Here is a 19,594-nt window from a genome sequence, read left to right as displayed (position 1 = left end):
GGACCTACTGTATAGCAGAGGGAACTATACTCAACACCTTGTAACAATCTGTAACAGAAAAGAATCTGAAGAAGTTGTGTGCGTCTATATAAAACTGAATCGCTTTGCTGTATATCCGAAACATTGTAAATCAACAATACTTCAATAAAAAAAATTTTTAACCAAACTGTCTAACGGAAGACTGGCTATTTCAGCAAATCTGGCTTTTCTCTTGTTTCCTGTAAGGAAGGTCGATTCAGGCAAAACATGGAAACAAAAATGCCGTGACGTCGCTATTCACTCTTCTGGAAACACCGAGCTCATTAAGGAAAGAGAATATCTCCCGAAGCAGACACCCACCAGGAATATATAAGGAAGAATTTCCACCTACTCAGTGTAATGCAGGGAACACAGGAAACGCTAGAAAAGTTTCCCTAAAACTATTTCATTAAGTCCTTCCTGTGATCAACAGGTGAATGATGGGACGCAGATGTTCCTGAAGAGGGTAGGCTCTGAAGATAAATAAGAGAGTATCTGTTAGTAGTTGCACCAGCTGGTGGCAGCTATGACTCTCTGCGGAGCTTGGGGAAGTACTAGGTATTGTTTCAGGGAGCAAGCTTCACCTTATGTTCTGATGCCCCCCTGAAACAGTTGCCAGGACAGACAAATTATGCTGTCATTGAGCCTACAAAGGCAATTCTTCATTAGCTTACGTGGGATGAGCAGTATAGCCAACATGGCCATCTTTGTCAATGTACTGACGTTGTGTGCCTGCTCAGTTGCGTCCAGTGCTTTGCAACTAGCACTGGAGCCCATCAGGCTCCTCTGTCCATTGTCCAGGCAAGAAGACTGGAGTTTGGGTCGCCATTTTCTCCTCCAGGGGATCTTCCTGAACCAGGGATTGAACTGCTGTTTCCTGCATCGGCAGGCAGGTTTTTTTTTTTTTTTAACCACTGAGCTACCTGAGAAGACCTTTATGTTGCTGTGTATTGTTCAGTTGCTCAGTCGTGTCCGACTCTGCAACCCCGTGGACTGCAGCATGCCAGGTTTTCCTGTCCATCACCAACTCCCAGGGCTTGCTCAAACTCATGTCCATCGAGTCGGTGATGCCATCCAACCATCTCATCCTCTGTCATCCCCTTCTCCTGCCTTCAATCCTTCCCAGCATCAGGGTCTTTTCCAATGAGTCAGTTCTTCGCATCAGGTGGCGAAAGTATTGGAGTTTCAGCTTCAACATCAGTCCTTCCAGCGAATATTCAGGGTTGATTGGCTTTATGATTGACTGGTTTCATCTCCTTGTAGTCCAAGGCACTCACAGGAGGCTTCTCCAGCACCACAGATCGAAGGCATCGGTTCTTTGGCGCTCAGCCTCTTTTATGGTCCAGCTCTCATATCCGTACATGACCACTGGAAAGACCATAGCTTTGACTAGACGTACCTTTGTTGGCAATGTAATGGCTCTGCTTTTTAATATGCTCGCTAGGTTGGTCATTGCTTTGACTAAATACAATAGATAGATAATTAGGATGATCAGGGTAACTAAGCAGCATGAAGCTGCGGGATGGAAATGTTTTCTATGAAAGATCCTTTCCTGATGTGGCTTCATTTCACTTCTCAGGTTCCCTCCTGTCTGAGTCTCCAGGAAATTCATGCTTATTCTGTGTTGCCCCTGGTAGCTATGACTACACGGAGATTTCCTCTATTAAGCCCATCTCTGCCTTCATCGCAGCTAAACTGTGAGATTCCCTGCTCCAGCATGTGTTCCCCACCACTTGGGATGCTTCCAAGGCTCTGCTTAACTATCTTCTCCGATTAACAATAAATTCTGTGTTTTTTCCATGCCCCCCAGGGTGTTGGAGAAGGAAATGGCAACCCACTCCAGTGTTCTTACCTGGAGAATCCCAGGGACAGGGGAGCGTGGTGGGCTGCCGTCTATGGGGTCACACAGAGTCGGACACGACTGAAGCGACTTAGCAGCAGCAGGGTGTTGCATGGGATGGAAATGATTTTAATAACTCCAACCAGTCCTTCTTAGAGAAGGAAATGGCAACCCCCACTCCAGTGTCCTTGGCGGAGCCTGGTGGGCTGCCGTCTATGGGGTCACACAGAGTCGGACACGACTGACGTGACCTAGCAGCCGCAGCCGCAACCAGTCCTCATTCTCAGCGAGCATGCCTGTGCTTTTGCGCACGTACACAACAGCAGCATCACCGTGTGTGTTCAGTGGCATTGCACGTGTGAGTCTGGGGGGGAAATCAAAGTCAACATGCCTTCAGGTCGGAGGAAGATTCTGTGGTCAGTGTGGTCATCGCCTCCCCAGGAGGATAAGTGTCACAGAGAACTGGTTGACCCGGGCAGCGGGCGCTCAGACAGCAGGCAATCATTTCAGAGGGCAGCTCTCGGGAGGGAACACAGGTCTCCCCGCTCTTGATGGACCTACGCCTCTGCATCTGCTGGTCTTCTCTGGGTTTGCAGAGAAGAAAGCCTGCATCTTGTTTGCTCTGTGCAAACAGCCACCGGTTGAACTTGCCAGGGGAGGTTATCCCCGCTTTGGGATGGAGACTGATATTGCCCACTGGTCCAGGGGGCGCTTTCTATGGCCAGCGCAGAGCTCTAGAAAGGGATCGGCCAGAACTTCTCCAGCGATGGGAGAGATGACCATTACACTTTCCACGTTGCTCAGTTGCTAAGTTGTGTCCAACTCTTTGAAACCCCGTGGACTGCAGCACGCCAGGCTTCCCTGTCCTTCACTGTTTTCCAGAGTTTGCTCAAACTCATGTCCATTGAGTCGGTGATGCCATCCAACCACCTCATCCTCAGCTGTCCCCTTCGCCTCCTGCCCTCAATCTTTCCCAGCATCAGGGTGTTTTCCAACGAGTCAGCTCTTCACATCACGTGGCCAAAGTACTGGAGCATTTGGGGCATAGTCAGTTTACAATGTTCTGATAGTTTCAGGTAAACAGCAAAGGGACTCAACAATATATACATATACATGTATCCATTCTCCCCTAAACCCTCCTTTCATCCAGGTTGCCACATAACATTGACCTATCCATTTTTTAAATCTCAGGATTAGATTTTTTTCCCCCTTTGGCATTGCATTGGACCATCTATAAGGCTGAGGATACCAAATGGAAAAATGATGCTTCTGTTTGCAGACACCTTGACATTATTCACAGATTCAACTCCTCCTCACCATTCAGATTAAAACCTGGACATGCTGGGACTTTCTTGGTGGTCCAGTGACTAATAGGATACCACACTTGCAATGCAGGAGGCCTAGGTTCGATTCCTGGTCAGGGAACTAGATCTCACATTCCACAACTAAGAGTTTGCATGCCACATCCAAAGACCCTGCATGCTACAAAAGAGTTTGCATGCCACAACCAAACACCCTGCATGCTACAACTAAAACTTGGTGAGGTCAAATAAATAAATATGTATTTTAAAAAAAGTGGATACATTGACTACCACCCCACCAAGCTCCGGTCTTATGTCCAAGTGACCTCCAGCTTGCTGCCTGCAGCTCCTGAAATGTCCATCTAACTCTGGGGTGACAGGCTGACTTCACGGGGAGAGCCCAAGCTCTTAGAAGCAATTCAGTTCTGTCCCTAAGATCCTGAACACCAAAGCCACGGGCAGAAGGGCTCTGCAGGGAATGTGAAGTCCAGAGTGAACATTTCAAATAGAAGATGAAATAGCGACAGTGCCGTAAAAAACCCACAAGATGGTCCAAACACCTGTCTCCTTTTCCATCACGGACTTTTTTTTTTTTTCTCATCCATGAGTTTTCTACTCAATAGAATGTGGGTTATATGTACATTTTCAGCAAACATGCTTCACCCATCTGTGAAAGGGAGAGTAATAATAATAGCAATAATAATAATAGAAGCTAGCATTTATTAAGCACTTGTTGCATACCCAGCACTGTGCTGACTCTTCTAAGTATGTGACTTCATTTCATCTGACTAATTCAACTCATTCAAGCAGGTGTTAACACATCACATAGCAGGAGTTTTTTTAACGTCTTTACTGAATTTGTTACACTGTTGCTTCTGTCTGAGGGTTTGCGTTTTTGGCCTCCAGGCCTGTGTGATCCTAGCTCCCTGACCAGGGATTGAACTCCCACCTGGGGCATTGGAAGGCAAAAATCTTAACCACTGAAACCACCCCCCTCACAGGGGAAGTCCGCATGCATAGGAATTATTGCTTTTGACCTTTCGACAAGCGCTAACTGGGTGTCACGACTGGAAAGCAACAAGTATTCAAATCTGCTCCTCACCCCTAATTTTGATCTCACCTTTCAAATATAGACACTGGTCCTCCGTGGAATACCATTTAAACATTGCTTTAAGTCCATCTCTCAAATCCTAATTTATCTTTTCTTGCTATGCCTAGACATATTTGATTAGCAAATTAAATGTGCTAACCAGAAGCGGCTGAGGGAGAAGGCAGTGTTATACACAACACCCCTGTGATACCCAACATGCACACGCTATTCTTTTCTGCATCTGTTTAATTTTTTCTTTTTTCTTTTTAGTTGGAGGATAATAGCTTTCCAGTGCTGTTGTACAGGTTTCTGCTGTACATCAAAGTGAATGGGCCATGTGTAAACATATTCCCCCTCCTTGTGAGTCTCCCTCCAAACCCCATCCCAACGCTCTAGGCCATCACAGAGCGCCGAGCTGAGCTCCCGGTGCTACACAGCGGCTTCCAACCTGCTCTGTTTTACACGTGGTCGTGTCCAGATGTCAGTGCCACTCTCTCAAATCGTCCCACCCTCTCCTTCCCCCACTGCATCCAGAGGGCTGCTCCCTATGCCTCTGTCTCTGTTCCTGCCCTGGAAAAAGGCTCATCAGTACCCTTTTTCTAAATTCCATATGTGTGGGTGACTGTGAGCTGACGTACAATATTTCCTCTTCTCTTGCTGACTTATTTCACTCTCTACAACAGACTCTAGATCCATCCACATCCCCACAAGTGACTCAAATTCTTTCCTTTTCACGGCTGAGTAATATTCCACTCTCTCTATATAATAAAGTTCAGTTCAGTCGCTCAGCCTTGTCCGACTCTCTGCGACCCCATGAATCACAGCACGCCAGGCCTCCCTGTCCACCACCAACTCCTGGACTTCACTCAAACTCATCTCCATAATATCGCATATAATATATATATATTCCATATAGAGTGGAATATATATATATATTTTAGAGTGGAATAATATATAATATTATATATTATATTATATGTATTATATTAATATATTATAATATATTATATAATATATTATATTATATATAATTTAATATATATTATATTATTCATATATTGAGCTTCCCTGGTGGCTCAGAGGTTAAAGCGTCTGCCTCCAATGCAGGAGACCCAGGTTCGATCCCTGGGTCGGGAAGATCTCCTGGAGAAGGAAACGGTAACCCACTCCAGTATTCTTGCCTGGAGAATCCCATGGACGGAGAAGCCTGGTAGGCTACCGTCCACGGGGTCGCATAGAGTCGGACATGACTGAGCGATGGAATGGAATGGATGGAACGGAACGGATTCATATATTATATTATATTATATTAATATATTATATTATAATATATTTATATTGTATAATATATTTAATATATTGATTATATTAATATAATATATTTATTAAATAATATATAATATAAATATATATTTAAATAAATATATTATATTAATATAATCTATATATTAAACATATAATATATATTTATATAATATATATTATTATATATTATCATTATATTATATTATATATTATATATAATGTTATATATTGTATATATTATATATTTTATATTATATAAATATATTATAATATATAATATTATATATTATATCATATATATCACATATATTATATTATTATATTTTTATTATTTTATTATTATATTATATATAATATAGTATATATTATTATACATTATTATATTATATTATATATTATATAATATATTATTATATTATATATTATATAATATATATATTATTATATTATATATTATATTGTATATATTATTATATTATGTTATATATTTAATATATAGATTATATTATAATATATTATTTATTATATAATATTATATAATATTCCACTCTAAAATATACATATATATATATTCCACTCTATATGGAGTGATGGAAGGACTGATGCTAAAACTGAAACTCCAATACTTTGGCCACCTCATGCGACGAGTTGACTCACTGGAAAAGACTCTGATACTGGGATGGATTGGGGGCGGGAGGAGAAGGGGACGACAGAGAATGAGATGGCTGGATGGCATCACCCACTCGATGGACATGACTTTGGGTGAACTCCGGGAGTTGGTGATGGACAGGGAGGCCTGGCATGCTGTGATTCATGGGGTCACGGAGAGTCGGACACGACTGAGCGACTGAACTGAACCGATATGTATTCCACTCTATACATGTTCCACAACTTCTTTATCCATTCATCTGTCCATGGACATCGGGGGTGCCTCCATGTCCTAGATACTGCAAAGAATACAGACCTCTCTAGAGTGTGTGAGACGAAGTCAAGAATGCAGGGAGGGATGAACTCCTAGGATACAGAAGTAGGAGGAAAATCGTTGGAGGCCTTTGCTCCAAAGAGTCTTGTCTTATAGATAAGCCGCAGCTGGAGAGGAGACAAGTCTACTTTCTCAATTCAGTCAACAAACTGGAAGTCTTTTCTGGCTACAGAGAAGCAGTGTGGCTTACTGGTGCCTGGGCAGTCTTACACAAGTGACTGAACCTCTCCAAACTTCACTTCGTCACCTTCAAGGATGATGACAGTCTCTTAGAACACCACCGATAGGCCACCACTAAAGAATCCACGTGAGACGTTAGAGACTAGCATATGCCAACTTTAGATTTTCGCTACTGTGAGTCAATAAACACTTACTATGCTTGTTGTGATAGCTGCTGTGGTTCTGGAGCCAGAAATTGTATTAATGCTGTTTGACTCAAAAGGGCAACTTGATTCGTCGATAATTTATGGTATTATCTTCTTTAGGGATATGATTTTGCGGAAGAGCGTTAAAACATACTCATTTTAATTTGAGATGTAAATTCAAGGTAAAATAATATGCACCCTGGGCTCAAGAATATAAAAATTAAGCTTCGGGCTTTGCAAAAAAAAAAAATGGTAACATGATTACAGAGTTTATGAAGCCCAGAGGTTGACGATTTATAGGGTAAATTAATTTGGAGAATGAAAATCAATATTCTACATAGTGAATTTCTAACTAAACCTTATGGCCAAAAGTCTGGATTAACAGACTGCAACTGTTCCTATCCCAGGGCTGTCTCCCCATCCTAACTGGCCGACTCTGTACTGTCTGCATGTCTAACCTGAGGCTGAAAAAACTGAATCTTTCTGCAGAAGATTACTATTTTGTCACAAATACTGGAAACTCACACAGGAAGGGAAGATAACTTGAAAACATATATAAAGTTTGTATATAAAACTTATGTTTTACATGTATATATTACGTAATACATATATGTGCTTGCTTGCACGCATGTTAAGTCACTTCAGTCGTGTCTGACTCTTTGCGACCCTATCGACTGTAGGCCACCAGGCTCCTCTGTCTATGGGATTCTCCAGGTACGACTATTGGAGTGGGGTGCCATTCCCTTCTCCAAGTGATCTTCCCGACCCAGAGATTGAACCCGTGTCTCTTACACCATCTGCATTGGCAGGCGGGTTCTTTATCACTAGTGCCTCGTGGGAAGCATACATATATATTATATATATAATATATATACATCCAGTGGTCATGTATGGATGTGAGAGCTGGACTATAAAGAAAGTTGAGATCCAAAGTATGGATGCTTTTGAACTGTGGTGCTGGAGAAGACTCTTGAGAATCCCTTGGACAGCAAGGAGACCCAACCAGTCCATCGTCAAGGAAATCAGCCCTGAATATTCATTGTAAGACTGACTGAAGCTGAAACCAATTCTTTGGCCACCTGATGGGAAGAACTGACTCATTGGAAAAGACCCTGATGCTGGGAAAGATTGAGGGCAGGAGGAGAGGGGGACGACAGAGGATGAGATGGTGGGATGGCATCACCGACTCGATGGACTTGAGTTTGGGTCGACTCCGGGAGTTGGTGATGGACAGGGAGGCCTGGTGTGCTGCTATTCATGGGGTTGCAAAGAGTCGGACACGACTTAGCAACTGAACTGAACTGATATGCAACCCCGTGGACTGTAGCCAGGCTACTCTGTCCATGGGATTCTCCAGGCAAGAATATTGGAGTGGGCTGCCATTTCCTTCTCCAGGGGATCTTCCCGACCCAGGGATCGAACCTGGGTGTCCCTCATTGCAGGCAGACGCTTTACCCTCTGAGCCACTAGGGAAACCTTATATACACACACACACACACACACACACACATGTATATACATAAATGTAAGCAGATACATTTTGCTACCCTATCATTTGATTTTCATTGATATTTTCTGATAATTTATATGAAGCTTCCCAGACGTGCATACCTCACAGACATATAAAATCAAGACTAGATTAATAGAGAAAAATTGCACTTTGGCAGATAAAAAGATTCATTTGCAAGAGCAAAGCATTGAAAATTAATGCCATTGATGCAGATGGCCAATAGGCGCATGAAAAGACGCTCAACATCAGTAATTATTAGAGAAAAGTGAAAGCGAAGTCGCTCAATCGTGTCCTACTCTTCGTAATCCCGTGGACTGTAGACAACCAGGCTCCTCCCTCCATGGGATTCTCCAGGCAAAAGTACTGGAGTGGGTTGCCACTTAATTATTAGAGAAGCAGGGATCAAAACTCTTAACGACCTATCACCTCACACTGGTCAGAGTGGCCACCATCAAGACGTCCACAAATAATACATTCTGCAGAGAGTGTGGCGTGAAGAACCCTCCTACACTGCTGGTGGTGACGTAAATTGGCACACTCACTATGGAGAACAGTACAGTTGCTCCTTAAAGAACGTAACATACAGCCACTGCTTGACCCAGTGATCCCACTCCTGGGGGATATATCCAGAGAAAACCACAATCTGAAAAGATACATACTCCTCAGAGGTCATTTTTGTTTGTTTGTTTAGTGGCTCAGTCGTGTGCAGCTCTTTGCAACCCCACGGACTGTAGCCCGCCAGGCTCCTCTGTCCCGGGAATGTTCTAGGCAAGAAGCAGTATTTACAACAGCTAGGACATGTGTGCTAAGTCACTTCCGTCGTGTCCAACTCTGTGCGACCCTACAGACTGTAGCCCGCCAGGCTCCTCTGTCCATAGGGGTCTCCAGGCAAGAGTACTGGAGTGGGTTGTCACGCCCTCCTCCAGGGGATCTTCCCGACCCAGGAATCAAACCCCCATCTGCCATGTCTCTTGCATTGACAGGAGGGTTTTTACCACTCACTGGGACATGGAAGCTACCCAAATGTCCATTGACAGATGAGCGGACAAAGAGGTGATGCGTATGTACACAGCAGGATGTCACTCAGCCGTAACAACATAGATGGAAATAATACCATTTGCAAGCAACATGCATGGCCCTAGAGATTCTCACACTGAGTAAGTCAGACAGAGAAAGACCAACATCTTGTGATATCACTTATATGTGAGGTCAGACAGAGAAAGACAAAAACCATATGATATTACTCATACGTGAAATCTACAAAAATGACACAGATGAGAAACAGATAAGACAGACTCACTGAAGTACAGAACAGACTTCTGGTTGCCAAGCGGGAGGAGGGGCAGGGGGAGGAACAGACTGGGAGTTTGGGATGGGCAGAGGCAAATTATTTTATATAAGACGGATAGACAAGAAGGCCCTAGGGAACTGTACTCGGTATCCTGTGATAAACCATAATGGGAAAAGACATGAAAAAGAACATATATATATATGTCTGCAAGTATAAGTGCATCAATTTGCTGTACAGCAGAAATTAACCCAACACTGTAAATCAACCATACTTCAATAAAAATAAATAAATAAATCAGGAAAGAGACAAATAAAATGTATGGAGAAGGATTTTATGGAAATTGGTTCCTTGATGACCCGGCTTGGCCCATTCTTCTACTGCTTGGGAGCAAAGAAAATGTCTCAGACAGTCAGTCGGCTGTAAAGACACTTTCCTTCCCAAACACATGATCTGCCGTTCCGTGCATGCACGCTCAGGCGCTGGTGAGTGTGCATTCTACCCTGGAGTCATCACCACCCACAACACCTCTGTCGGTTGCAACTGCATGCAGACGGTCCTGCTCACAGGTTCCCTGTCCTTCAACTCAATCGAAGGGACCACTCCCTCCTTGATCAGCGATGCCTGACGCAGCCTCACTCCTGAGTACAAGATCGGTTTTTTGTTTTTGTTTTTTTTTGCACACAAGCATTCCTGTGTGGGATGAGGCAACAAAGATCAGAAGCATCCACTCTGTTGGCACCCAGAGGCACTCCCTCTATTCCCAAGTTGACAGCAGTGCCCTTTCTGGAACTCTCCCCTCTACCCACCGCGGCCCCCAACCCCGCCCCTGGCTTAATTACAAAGCAACACCAAGCAAAATGCAAAGGCCACGTTGTTGAGACAAGGCAAAATGACTTATCTCAAAGACAGCGCTTGAAGCTTCCAACATCGTCAGAGACACATATTTCTTGTAGCTTTCTCTCTTCCGAGCGCACGGCTTATTTACGTGCTGAAAATCAGATGCATAAATGCACGAATAAGATGATTGTTACCGATGAGATTTGGCAGGTGGGCAACGGGGTGTCGACAGAGGTAGGTGACGGGCAATTCTGCTTTCAAATGATCCAAGTTAAAAGGCTTAAAATGCTGTAATGCTGTCATTTGCACTCTCTTCTGACTATTGTCTTACTTCCGAGTGAAAAAAAAAAAATACTATGACAACAGTATTCCTTTTCTAACGGTTTTGTGTGAACTGAAAACATGTTCCCCAAATCACAGTCTGTCACGGCTGACTCCAAGAAGAGCGTGTAGTTGAACGCCACCGGGCGTTCACTTTAAAATCGAAGGGAACTGATAAACTAGACAAACGTGTCCTTGGAGTCCAAGAGTGGGTCTGATGTTAGTGACCTTAATGAATGGAATTTTTTGATAACTGTAGCAAGCACTCGGAAAACTCCAGAACCAACAGTTTTGTTTCGTTTGAGTTTTCTGCATCACTCATATCTGGGGTACCCGATGGACAAGATCCATTTTGGATGGAGAAAGGAGTTTGTTTATGGAAATACGCTACTTGAAGACCTCACCTCTCTTTTCTTCTACTGCTTGGGAGCAAATAAAGTGACTTACACAGCCCTCTGTAAAGAGACTTTGCTCCCAAATGCTTCCATGCTAACTGAAGAGTATAAAATCAGGGGCTTTTCTGGGGGTCCAGTGGTCAAGACTCTGCACTTCCAATGCCAGGGGTATGGATTCAAAGTCTGGCTGGAGAACTAAGATTCCACATGCCGTGAGGGGTGATCAAAAATGGTTTTTGTTCAGTCGCTCAGTCGTGTCCGACTCTTTTCGACCCCATGGACTGCATCACGCCAGGCTTCCCTGTCCTTGCCTATCTGAGCGGGCACATATACGTGTGTGTGTGTGTGTGTCTGGTTGTGCATGTACAAGTGAGTCACTCTGCTTTATAAAGGAAATTAACGCAACATTGTAAATCAGCTATGTGGCGGTTTAGTGTCTAAGTTGTGTCCGACTCTTGCGACTTCATAGACTATACGTAGTCGCCAGGTTCCTCTGTCCATGGGATTCTGCAGGCAAGCATACTGGAGTGGGTTGCCATTGCCTTCCACTTCAACAAAATTAAAATAAATAAAGGTATCCTCCAGTAACAACATCCCATTTATTAGTTTCCAGAAGCCTTGCATTTCAAAATCTCGCAGTCAGCTCTCCCAAATGTCCTAACAGCACGGTTTCTTAAGTTTCTTTGGCACACGTCCTGAAGTTTAGTCTCTGTGTTTGGAAACTGAGCAGGAGAACTTTTTCGAATCCTGTCTTGTTATTTGATATATTTGACAGCCGCGGAAAGAAAATTGGACATAGGTGGGTCTGTATTAGTCCTTCTCTTTTACAGGGCACAGGTTGTCATCGCCTCCTAAATGTTTTCTTGCAGTTTTGAAACCTCAATACGTATCTCGCGATTCGGGTAAACAGTGGTCTGTAACGGAAACAGGTTCATCTCTCTCCTGTCTAGATCTGCTTGAATAAAAAGCCTGCTCATTAGGGCAGAGGTTTCTGTAATGCTAGACCCTGTCAAAAGTGCCAGCAAGGATGCTTTCTGCAGCCTCTGTTTCCTGATTATCTGGGTAACCAGAGATTACAGCGATTGCACCCGAGGTCATATTCTATCTGTCACAAAGCTAAGCTGCCATCCTGAGCAGATATCCAAGATTTGATACTCTGGAATCCACTGGTGCATTTCCTTTAAAAAAAAAAATTCAGTTTCCACTTTGGGTATTTAGAATCCCATGGAACTTACTGAATGAAAAGCAAATTTTTACAAACTCAGGCATTTTTTTTTTAAAGGTGTGTTACTAAGGATACCCTGGAAGAGAAACTTAATGCAAAAGGACAAGTGGAAACACGTCCCTCTGTCTCTTGCCCCCCAGAGAACTTAAAAGTCTTTTGAAAATTCCAAAATGGAATTTTTCAAGAAAGGAAGGTACCAGGGAGAAAATGAGGTCCGATTTGTTGCCTGAGTTGAGTTTTAATGACCGTGTCATTGACGGCTCGAGAGTCAGAAAGAAAAACTGTTTGCTGAATATTTGAAATACGTTTTGTAAGCCAATCTTAGAGGTACGATTAGCAGAGAAGAACTCGTGAAAAATTCAGCCACGAAGGACAGGGCTTGTGAAAGGATCTGACTCCGCTTGATAAATAAGAGATTTTTTTTGTTGTTTAATTAAAAAAAAAAATGAAAGAAAACTGTCTGACCTCTTTAGGAATCAACGTGTGTGTGCATGCTAAGTCACTTCAGTCGTGTCTAACTCTTTGCGACCCCATGAACTGCAGCCCGCCGGGCTCCTCTGTCCATGGGATTCTGTAGGCAAGAATACTGGAGTGGGTTGCCATGCCCTTCTCCAGGGGATCTTCCCCATGCAGGGATCCAATTTGTGTCTCTTAATTCTCCTGCATTGGCAGGCGGGTTCTTTCCCACTAGCGCCACCTGGGACACGGTAACTTTCCAAAAAAAAGATGCCTTCTTTCAGTATAAACTATCATGCACAAAGTAAGTTATAAAGATGTATCGTACATCATGGGGAATGCATGAAATAGTTTATAATGTAACTATAAGTGGAGTATAACCTTTCAAAGCTGTGAATGATGCCTACCTGGTACACTTGTAACTGATACTGTATCTCAACTACATTTCAATACAAAATTAAATTAAAAATTGATAAAAAATAATAGAGTTACCACCTTTCACCCATCCTAGTGACATTTTATCCACCTGTTCCTACCCCAAAGCTTTGCTGCCGGGGAATTAACTGGGGTTGGAAATCAGACCACAACTGCCCAAGGGCTTCCTCAGAAAGTGTGTGTCCTGCTGAAATGCTGAGCCAGGCCACTGGCCACATATGGGGACTTGTCCCTTTCTAAAAATCTCCAGGCTCCTCTGAACCTCCTTCCAGACATTCATTCATTCCTCCTTCCTCTGGGTTATTTCAAAATCACTTGGAAGAATCTTAACTCCCGTGTTGCTGTTTCCCAGTTGCTAAGTCATGTCCAGCTCTTTGCGACTCCATAAACTGCAGCACGGCAGGCCTCCCTGTCCATTACCAACTCCCGGAGCTTGCTCAGATTCACTTCCATCGAGTCGGTGATGCCATCCAACCATCTCATCCTCTGTCTTCTCCTTCTCCTCCCACCTTCAATCTTTCCCAGCATCAGGGTCTTTTGAAGTGAGTCAGTTCTTCGCATCAGGTGGCCAAAGGATTGGAGTTTCAGCATCAGTCCTTCCAATGAATATTCAGGACTGATTTCCTTTAGGATGGACTGGTTGGATCTCCTTGCGGTCCAAGGGACCCTCAAGAGTCTTCACCACAGTTCGAAAGCATCGATTTTTGCATGCTCAGCCTTCTTTATGGTCCAACTCTCACATATGTACATGACTACTGGAAAAACCACAGTGTAAGACTATACAGACCTTAACTCCCTTGCTGCTACTGCTAAGTCACTTCAGTCGTGTCCGACTCTGTGTGACCCCATAGACGGAAGCCCACCAGGCTCCCCTGTCCCTGGGATTCTCCAGGCAAGAACACTGGAGTAGGTTGCCATTTCCTTCTCCAAAAACAAGAGCCACCCCTCACAGACTCAGCCAGCCGACGAGGATGGGATTCGAACCCACGCGTGCAGAGCACAATGGATTAGCAGTCCATCGCCTTAACCACTCAGCCACCTCGTCTAACTCCCTTAGGAACCCCTATATTCCCATAAGCCAAGGTCTCATCATATATTAGGCACACAGTGGCATGTATTAAAGGCGATGACCCTTTCCCTGTGACTTGCTGTGGACTGCACACCATTCTGATGGAAAAGGAACACCGCCCTGACCGCTGACATCACAAAGTGGTGGTGGGGGGGGGGAAACACGTGTGAAGGTAACACCAGGTGCAGGCAGGGCATGTCCTTTGCAGGCAGTGACTGTAACCAGTGGAACACTGCCCACCTCTCAAACTGCACGGCGGTGTCAGAGTTTCAGGATTTCCGCCACCCTTGTGGACTTTTACCGCCAGCCGTCTCATGTGTGGGCTTCCCCGGGGGCTTAGTGGTACGGGATCCAGCTGCTGTAAGAGATGTGGGTTCCATCTCTGAGTCGGGAAGTTTCCCCTGGAGGAGGAAATGGCAACCCACTCCAGGATTCTTGCCTGGAGAATCCCATGGACAGAGGAGCCTGGCAGGCTACAGTCCATGGGGTCGCAAAGAGTCCAACGAACATTAGCGACTAAACAGCAACAACAACCCATGTGTAGAGCTTACACCGTATCTCTGCGGTCTGTCCTTTCTGGGTCATAATAATAATACAAACAACAGTGATCACACAGCTGAGAACAAAGCCGTCCGAAGCTCCACAACGTGGGGTGAGATTGGCCATGGCGGACATTTAAATAAAAAAGGATCTTTTATGAATATGCTTTTACGGGTATGGAGAAACCCGCAGTGGGGAAAGTTATGCTCTGGATAGCTATGCTGTCTCCAAACATTTAGAAAGAAAACGCCCTAAACTTTAGAGTCTAAAGGACAGAGCTACAGCCCGTCTGCCTGATGGCTTGTAGCTCAGACTCCCATGGTATTTGAGGTGTTTCTTTTAAGCTGATACCTCTGTGTCATTTTACTACAGTTTCACCCAGAGTCCCCTTCTCGGTGACAGAGAAAGGGTCTTCCTGGAAAGAAGCCATATTGTTCAAAATGCTCAGAGGTAACATCCTGAGCCATGAATGTAATGGCTTAAGGGGAGGATTTTATTTTGGGCAAAAAAGAAAAAAAGGAAGAACACAACCACCCATTAATGATACCAGGGTCTATGTAGATCTCAAAGATTCAAAAACATGCTCCATTTTACTCACAACGGGTGAGGAGCAGAAACACACTGGCAGTTAGACTTGTTTTTCATGAGTGAGGGTAGGAAGATGTGTTGATCTAATTAAATGAAAAGTAATCAATACATGTGATGATCCTAGCAAAAGCCTGCTTGCCAGCCAAGACACGTCAGAGAGCTGGATACAAAACCGGTTACATTAACACACAACACTCATTAAAGAGATAAAATATTCTACTGAACCACACGACGAAGGACTATTCTACTGATTTACACTACCAAGGTGTGGAAAATGTAAGCTCATTTACATGCACCATTTTAAGAAGCAGAAATGAGAGAGGGAGGGCTTGTACGAGCTGTATGTCAAAGCCCCGAGTATAATGAATTCTTCTCACCGATCTCATTAGGCGGAATGTTCCGGCCGCCTTTGTTTTTGCTAGTACGTGTTCATCATCTGACTCACTGGTGTTCTCCGAGAGCATTACAGAGGAGGTTAGAAAGAAACTCAGAAGGTGCTTTGTCTGAACTCATCAGTCACAGAGATTTAAGACATCGGTCAAGTTCACACAGATAGTTAGGGAAAGACCTAGATGCTGGAATGGGGCTTCAGTCACCTTGTCCAAAAGACGATGCCCCTCCCAAGGTTTAAATGAAACGAAACAGAAAAGTTGTTCTTGTCATCGCCATGGTCGGTGACCCTTGTTAGGTTCGATGCGCTCTTAACACAAACCAACAAAGAAAACTCTATGGCCACATTCAAGGATCTCCTAAACACCTTGCTGAGAAAAACCCTGAATTCAGGGAGGTGCCAGGAAAGGAAGTACAAGAGAAGGGGCGAAAGGGAAAAAAAAAAAAAGGAAATATGGCAAAAATCATGAGCAATCTGCTGACGGTGAGTCTGACTCACTTCGTCCAATTTTGTGCAGAAGGAGCTAACGACCTTAGCACCAGAGACACTCAGGGAGTGAATGGGAAGTTCAGAACTCACGGATTTTCGATCCGTCTGTTTTACCCACACACGCTGGCTTCCCCTGCACGCTGCAGAAAAAACCCTGAGGCTGAGAAGCTGTGCAAGAGAAAGCGCAGGTGTGCACCCTCAGTTGTGTCCCTACGTTGTGTCCAAACCCTTTGGACTGCAGCCCGCCAGGCTCCTCTGCCCATGGGATTTCCCAGGCAAGAACACTGGAGTGGGTTGCCATTTCCTCCTCCAGGGGGTCTTCCCGCTCTAGGGATCAAACACATGTCTCCGATGTCTCCCTGCACTGCAGGCGGATTCTTCGCCCGCTGAGCCATCAGGAAAGTCCCAAGAGAAAGCGCAGTCATCATGATTTCATGTCGACGTACAATGCACAGTTTACAAAGTAACACCTCAGGGACTTCCCTGGTGGTCCAGTGGTAAAGAATCTGCCTTCCGCTGCAGCGGATGCACAGGTCTCGATCCCCGCTTGGGGAACTAAGATCCCACATGCCAAGGAGCCACTGAGGCTGCTCACCGAAACTATTGAGTCCCTACACCCACAACTAGAAAATCCATGCATTACAACAACAACAACAAAAATCCCAGATGACACACACACACACACACACAAAATCCCAGATGACACAAGTGAGATCGCACATGTCACAAGTGAGACCCGATGCAGCCAAGTGAAATACACATTAAAAAAATATATCTTCTAGAAAGGAAAAAAATTCACTACAAACTCTTTCGGGTTCCTCCGGAAAACGTGCCACGTGTCTCAGGAAATAGGGTAACCCGCTTAGGGAGCAGGGGCACGGAAGGCAAGGGAACCCCCGCCCTGCTCGCAGACGCAGCAGGAAGCACACAGGCTGGAGGGGAAGGAGATACAGTGCGGGCGAACAGGAGCCGCAGAAGAAGAAGACCTCAAGGTTACTGCAGCGAGACTGTCCACAGCTGTACCCGCCGGGCGAGTCCTCCGCCTCCCACACCCGCCCTGTACCCAACTGTGCCAGAGACAAGGGGCTGCTCAGATTCAACGGCTGAAAGAGTCAGCGGTGGGAACCCCCTGGCGGTCCAGGGATTAAGAAGCCGCCTTTCCGAGCAGGGGACTCGGGTTCAATCCCTGGCCGGGGAATTAAGATGCCACGTGCCACACGGCAATGAAGCGGGCATGCACCAACTACTGACCCCAAGCTCTGCACTCCTTGCTCTGAAAGGTTATGGAAGGCACCTCAATGAGAAGCCCGAGACCCTCAATTAGGGAGGAGCCCTCACTCGCCCCAACTAGAGAAAGCCCACGCACAGCAAGGAAGACCCAGGGCAGCCAAAAATTAAAATAAATACATAAAGAGAGCGTAACGGGAGGAAAGAATAAATGCTTGACTCTTTTCCTTCATGCATCTCTTTGATCAGCAGCCCACAGACCCAGACTCCCTGGCGCTGTATCCATCAGGAACCTCAACCGCACCCGGGGTTAAGATGCTTCTTATATGCTGCTTACCTGCTGTTTGATCCCTGAGCTGGAAGGGCCCCTGGAGGAGGAGATGGCTACCCAGTCCAGTTGCCATGGGTAGAGGAGCCTGGCGGGCTATAGTCCATAGGATTGCTAGAGTCGGACGTGACTTAGCAATTAAGCCACCCACTCCAGTATTCTGGCCTGGGGAATCCCATGGGCAGAGGAGCCTGGCGGGCTACAGTCCACAGAGTCACAAAGAGTCAGACACGATTGAGCGACTAACACTTTCACTTTACCTGCCACGCTGAGCATTTGTCTGGGGACTTTTCTTTGGAACACAAACAAAAACAAACAAAATGCAGCACGTGCTGTCTCTGATGGTATCAGACACACAGGCAGAAACTCAGAAGAAATAAGCTAGGAAGCAGGAAAGGTCATAGCTACTTCTGAAGTTCAGACTGAAGACTGTTGCTGCTTAGTTGCTAAGTCATGTCTGACTCTCTGTGACTTCATGGACTGTAGCCCGCCAGGCTCCTCTGTCCATGGGATTCCCCAGGCAAGAACACTGGAGCGGGTTGCCATTCCCTTCTCCAGGGGATCTTCCCCACCCAGCGATCGAACCTGCGTCTCTTGCATTGCCAGGCGGATTCTTAACCACAGAGCCACCCGGGAAGCCCACAGACCAAACATACAGGGATACATACCGACACTCCAATCCATCTCCTCAGCGGCATCCCCATAGGCGCCGTGTTGACTTTTGCCGGCAAAGTCCTTCGAAGAGAAGAGAGCCGTATGCACATGCAGGAAGGACAGGACAAGCAGGAAAGGGGTCTCGGCATTCCTGAAAAGAAAAGAAAAGCCAAGGGCAAAATGAGCGTGGTGGACGCCGTTTGCTGTTGCTGTTTAATTCTGAAAGTGAAAACGGTTATTCCCTTGGTTAAAAAAAAGAGAGAGAGAGAAATATCCAGCTTGCAAAAATAAAATCAAACTGTGAGGATTTCTCCCCTTGGTTAAAAAAAAGAAGAAGAGAAATATCTAGCTTGCAAAAATAAAATCAAACTGTGAGGATTTCCCCCCTTGGTTAAAAAAAAAAAGAAGGCAAATATCCAGCTTGCAAAAATAAAATCAAACTGTGAGGATTTCCCCAATTGGTTAAAAAAAAAAAAAAAGAAGAGGAATATCCAGCTTGCAAAAATACAATCAAACTGTGAGGATTTCCCCCTTGGTTAAAAAAAAAAAGAAGAGAAATATCCAGCTCGCAAAAATAAAATCCAACCCTGACAATTCCCCCCCTGGCAATAGAGGTGTCATCAGTGGAGCCCTGGGAATGTAGCCTGGACAGATTGGTCGTTCTGCCCTGCGCACATCCTTGGGTGTGATGGACAGCTTGCTCTTTTGGACGAACAAAGATCCCCTGGACAAGGGAAAGGCAACCCACTCCAGTATTCTTGCCTGGAGAATCCCATGGACAGAGGAGACAGGCGGGCTACAGCCCATTGGGTTGTAAGAGTCAGACACGACTGAGCGACTAAATCACCCACTCCAGTAGTCTGGCCTGTACTGGGACTGCAAAGAGTTGGACAGGACTGAGCAACGTGCACTTTCTTTTAGGAACTTACGCTCAGCC

The 19,594-nt window shown here is 45.0% G+C and overlaps 1 protein-coding gene and 1 non-coding gene across 2 annotated transcripts in view; both read right to left on the bottom strand.

Moving 5' to 3' along the window:
* The window catches only part of STS (steroid sulfatase), a 102,775-nt gene that overhangs the window by 47,188 nt on the left and 35,993 nt on the right, over nt 1–19,594 (bottom strand). The window contains exon 6 of the mRNA XM_088833768.1: nt 18,672–18,808. Coding sequence (XP_088689894.1) covers nt 18,672–18,808 — 137 coding nt within the window. The remainder of the gene's footprint in view (nt 1–18,671; nt 18,809–19,594) is intronic.
* TRNAS-GCU (transfer RNA serine (anticodon GCU)) lies at nt 14,335–14,416 on the bottom strand. The gene has a single exon. It is a non-coding gene; the product is annotated as a tRNA-Ser (tRNA).

The sequence above is a fragment of the Moschus berezovskii genome, chromosome X (genome assembly GCF_049115385.1).
Source record: "Moschus berezovskii isolate FMDL1 chromosome X, NW_MosBer_1.0, whole genome shotgun sequence".
Taxonomy (NCBI): domain Eukaryota; kingdom Metazoa; phylum Chordata; class Mammalia; order Artiodactyla; family Moschidae; genus Moschus; species Moschus berezovskii.
Note: the sequence above shows the minus strand (reverse complement) of the source record. Positions and strands in the feature narration are given on the sequence as shown.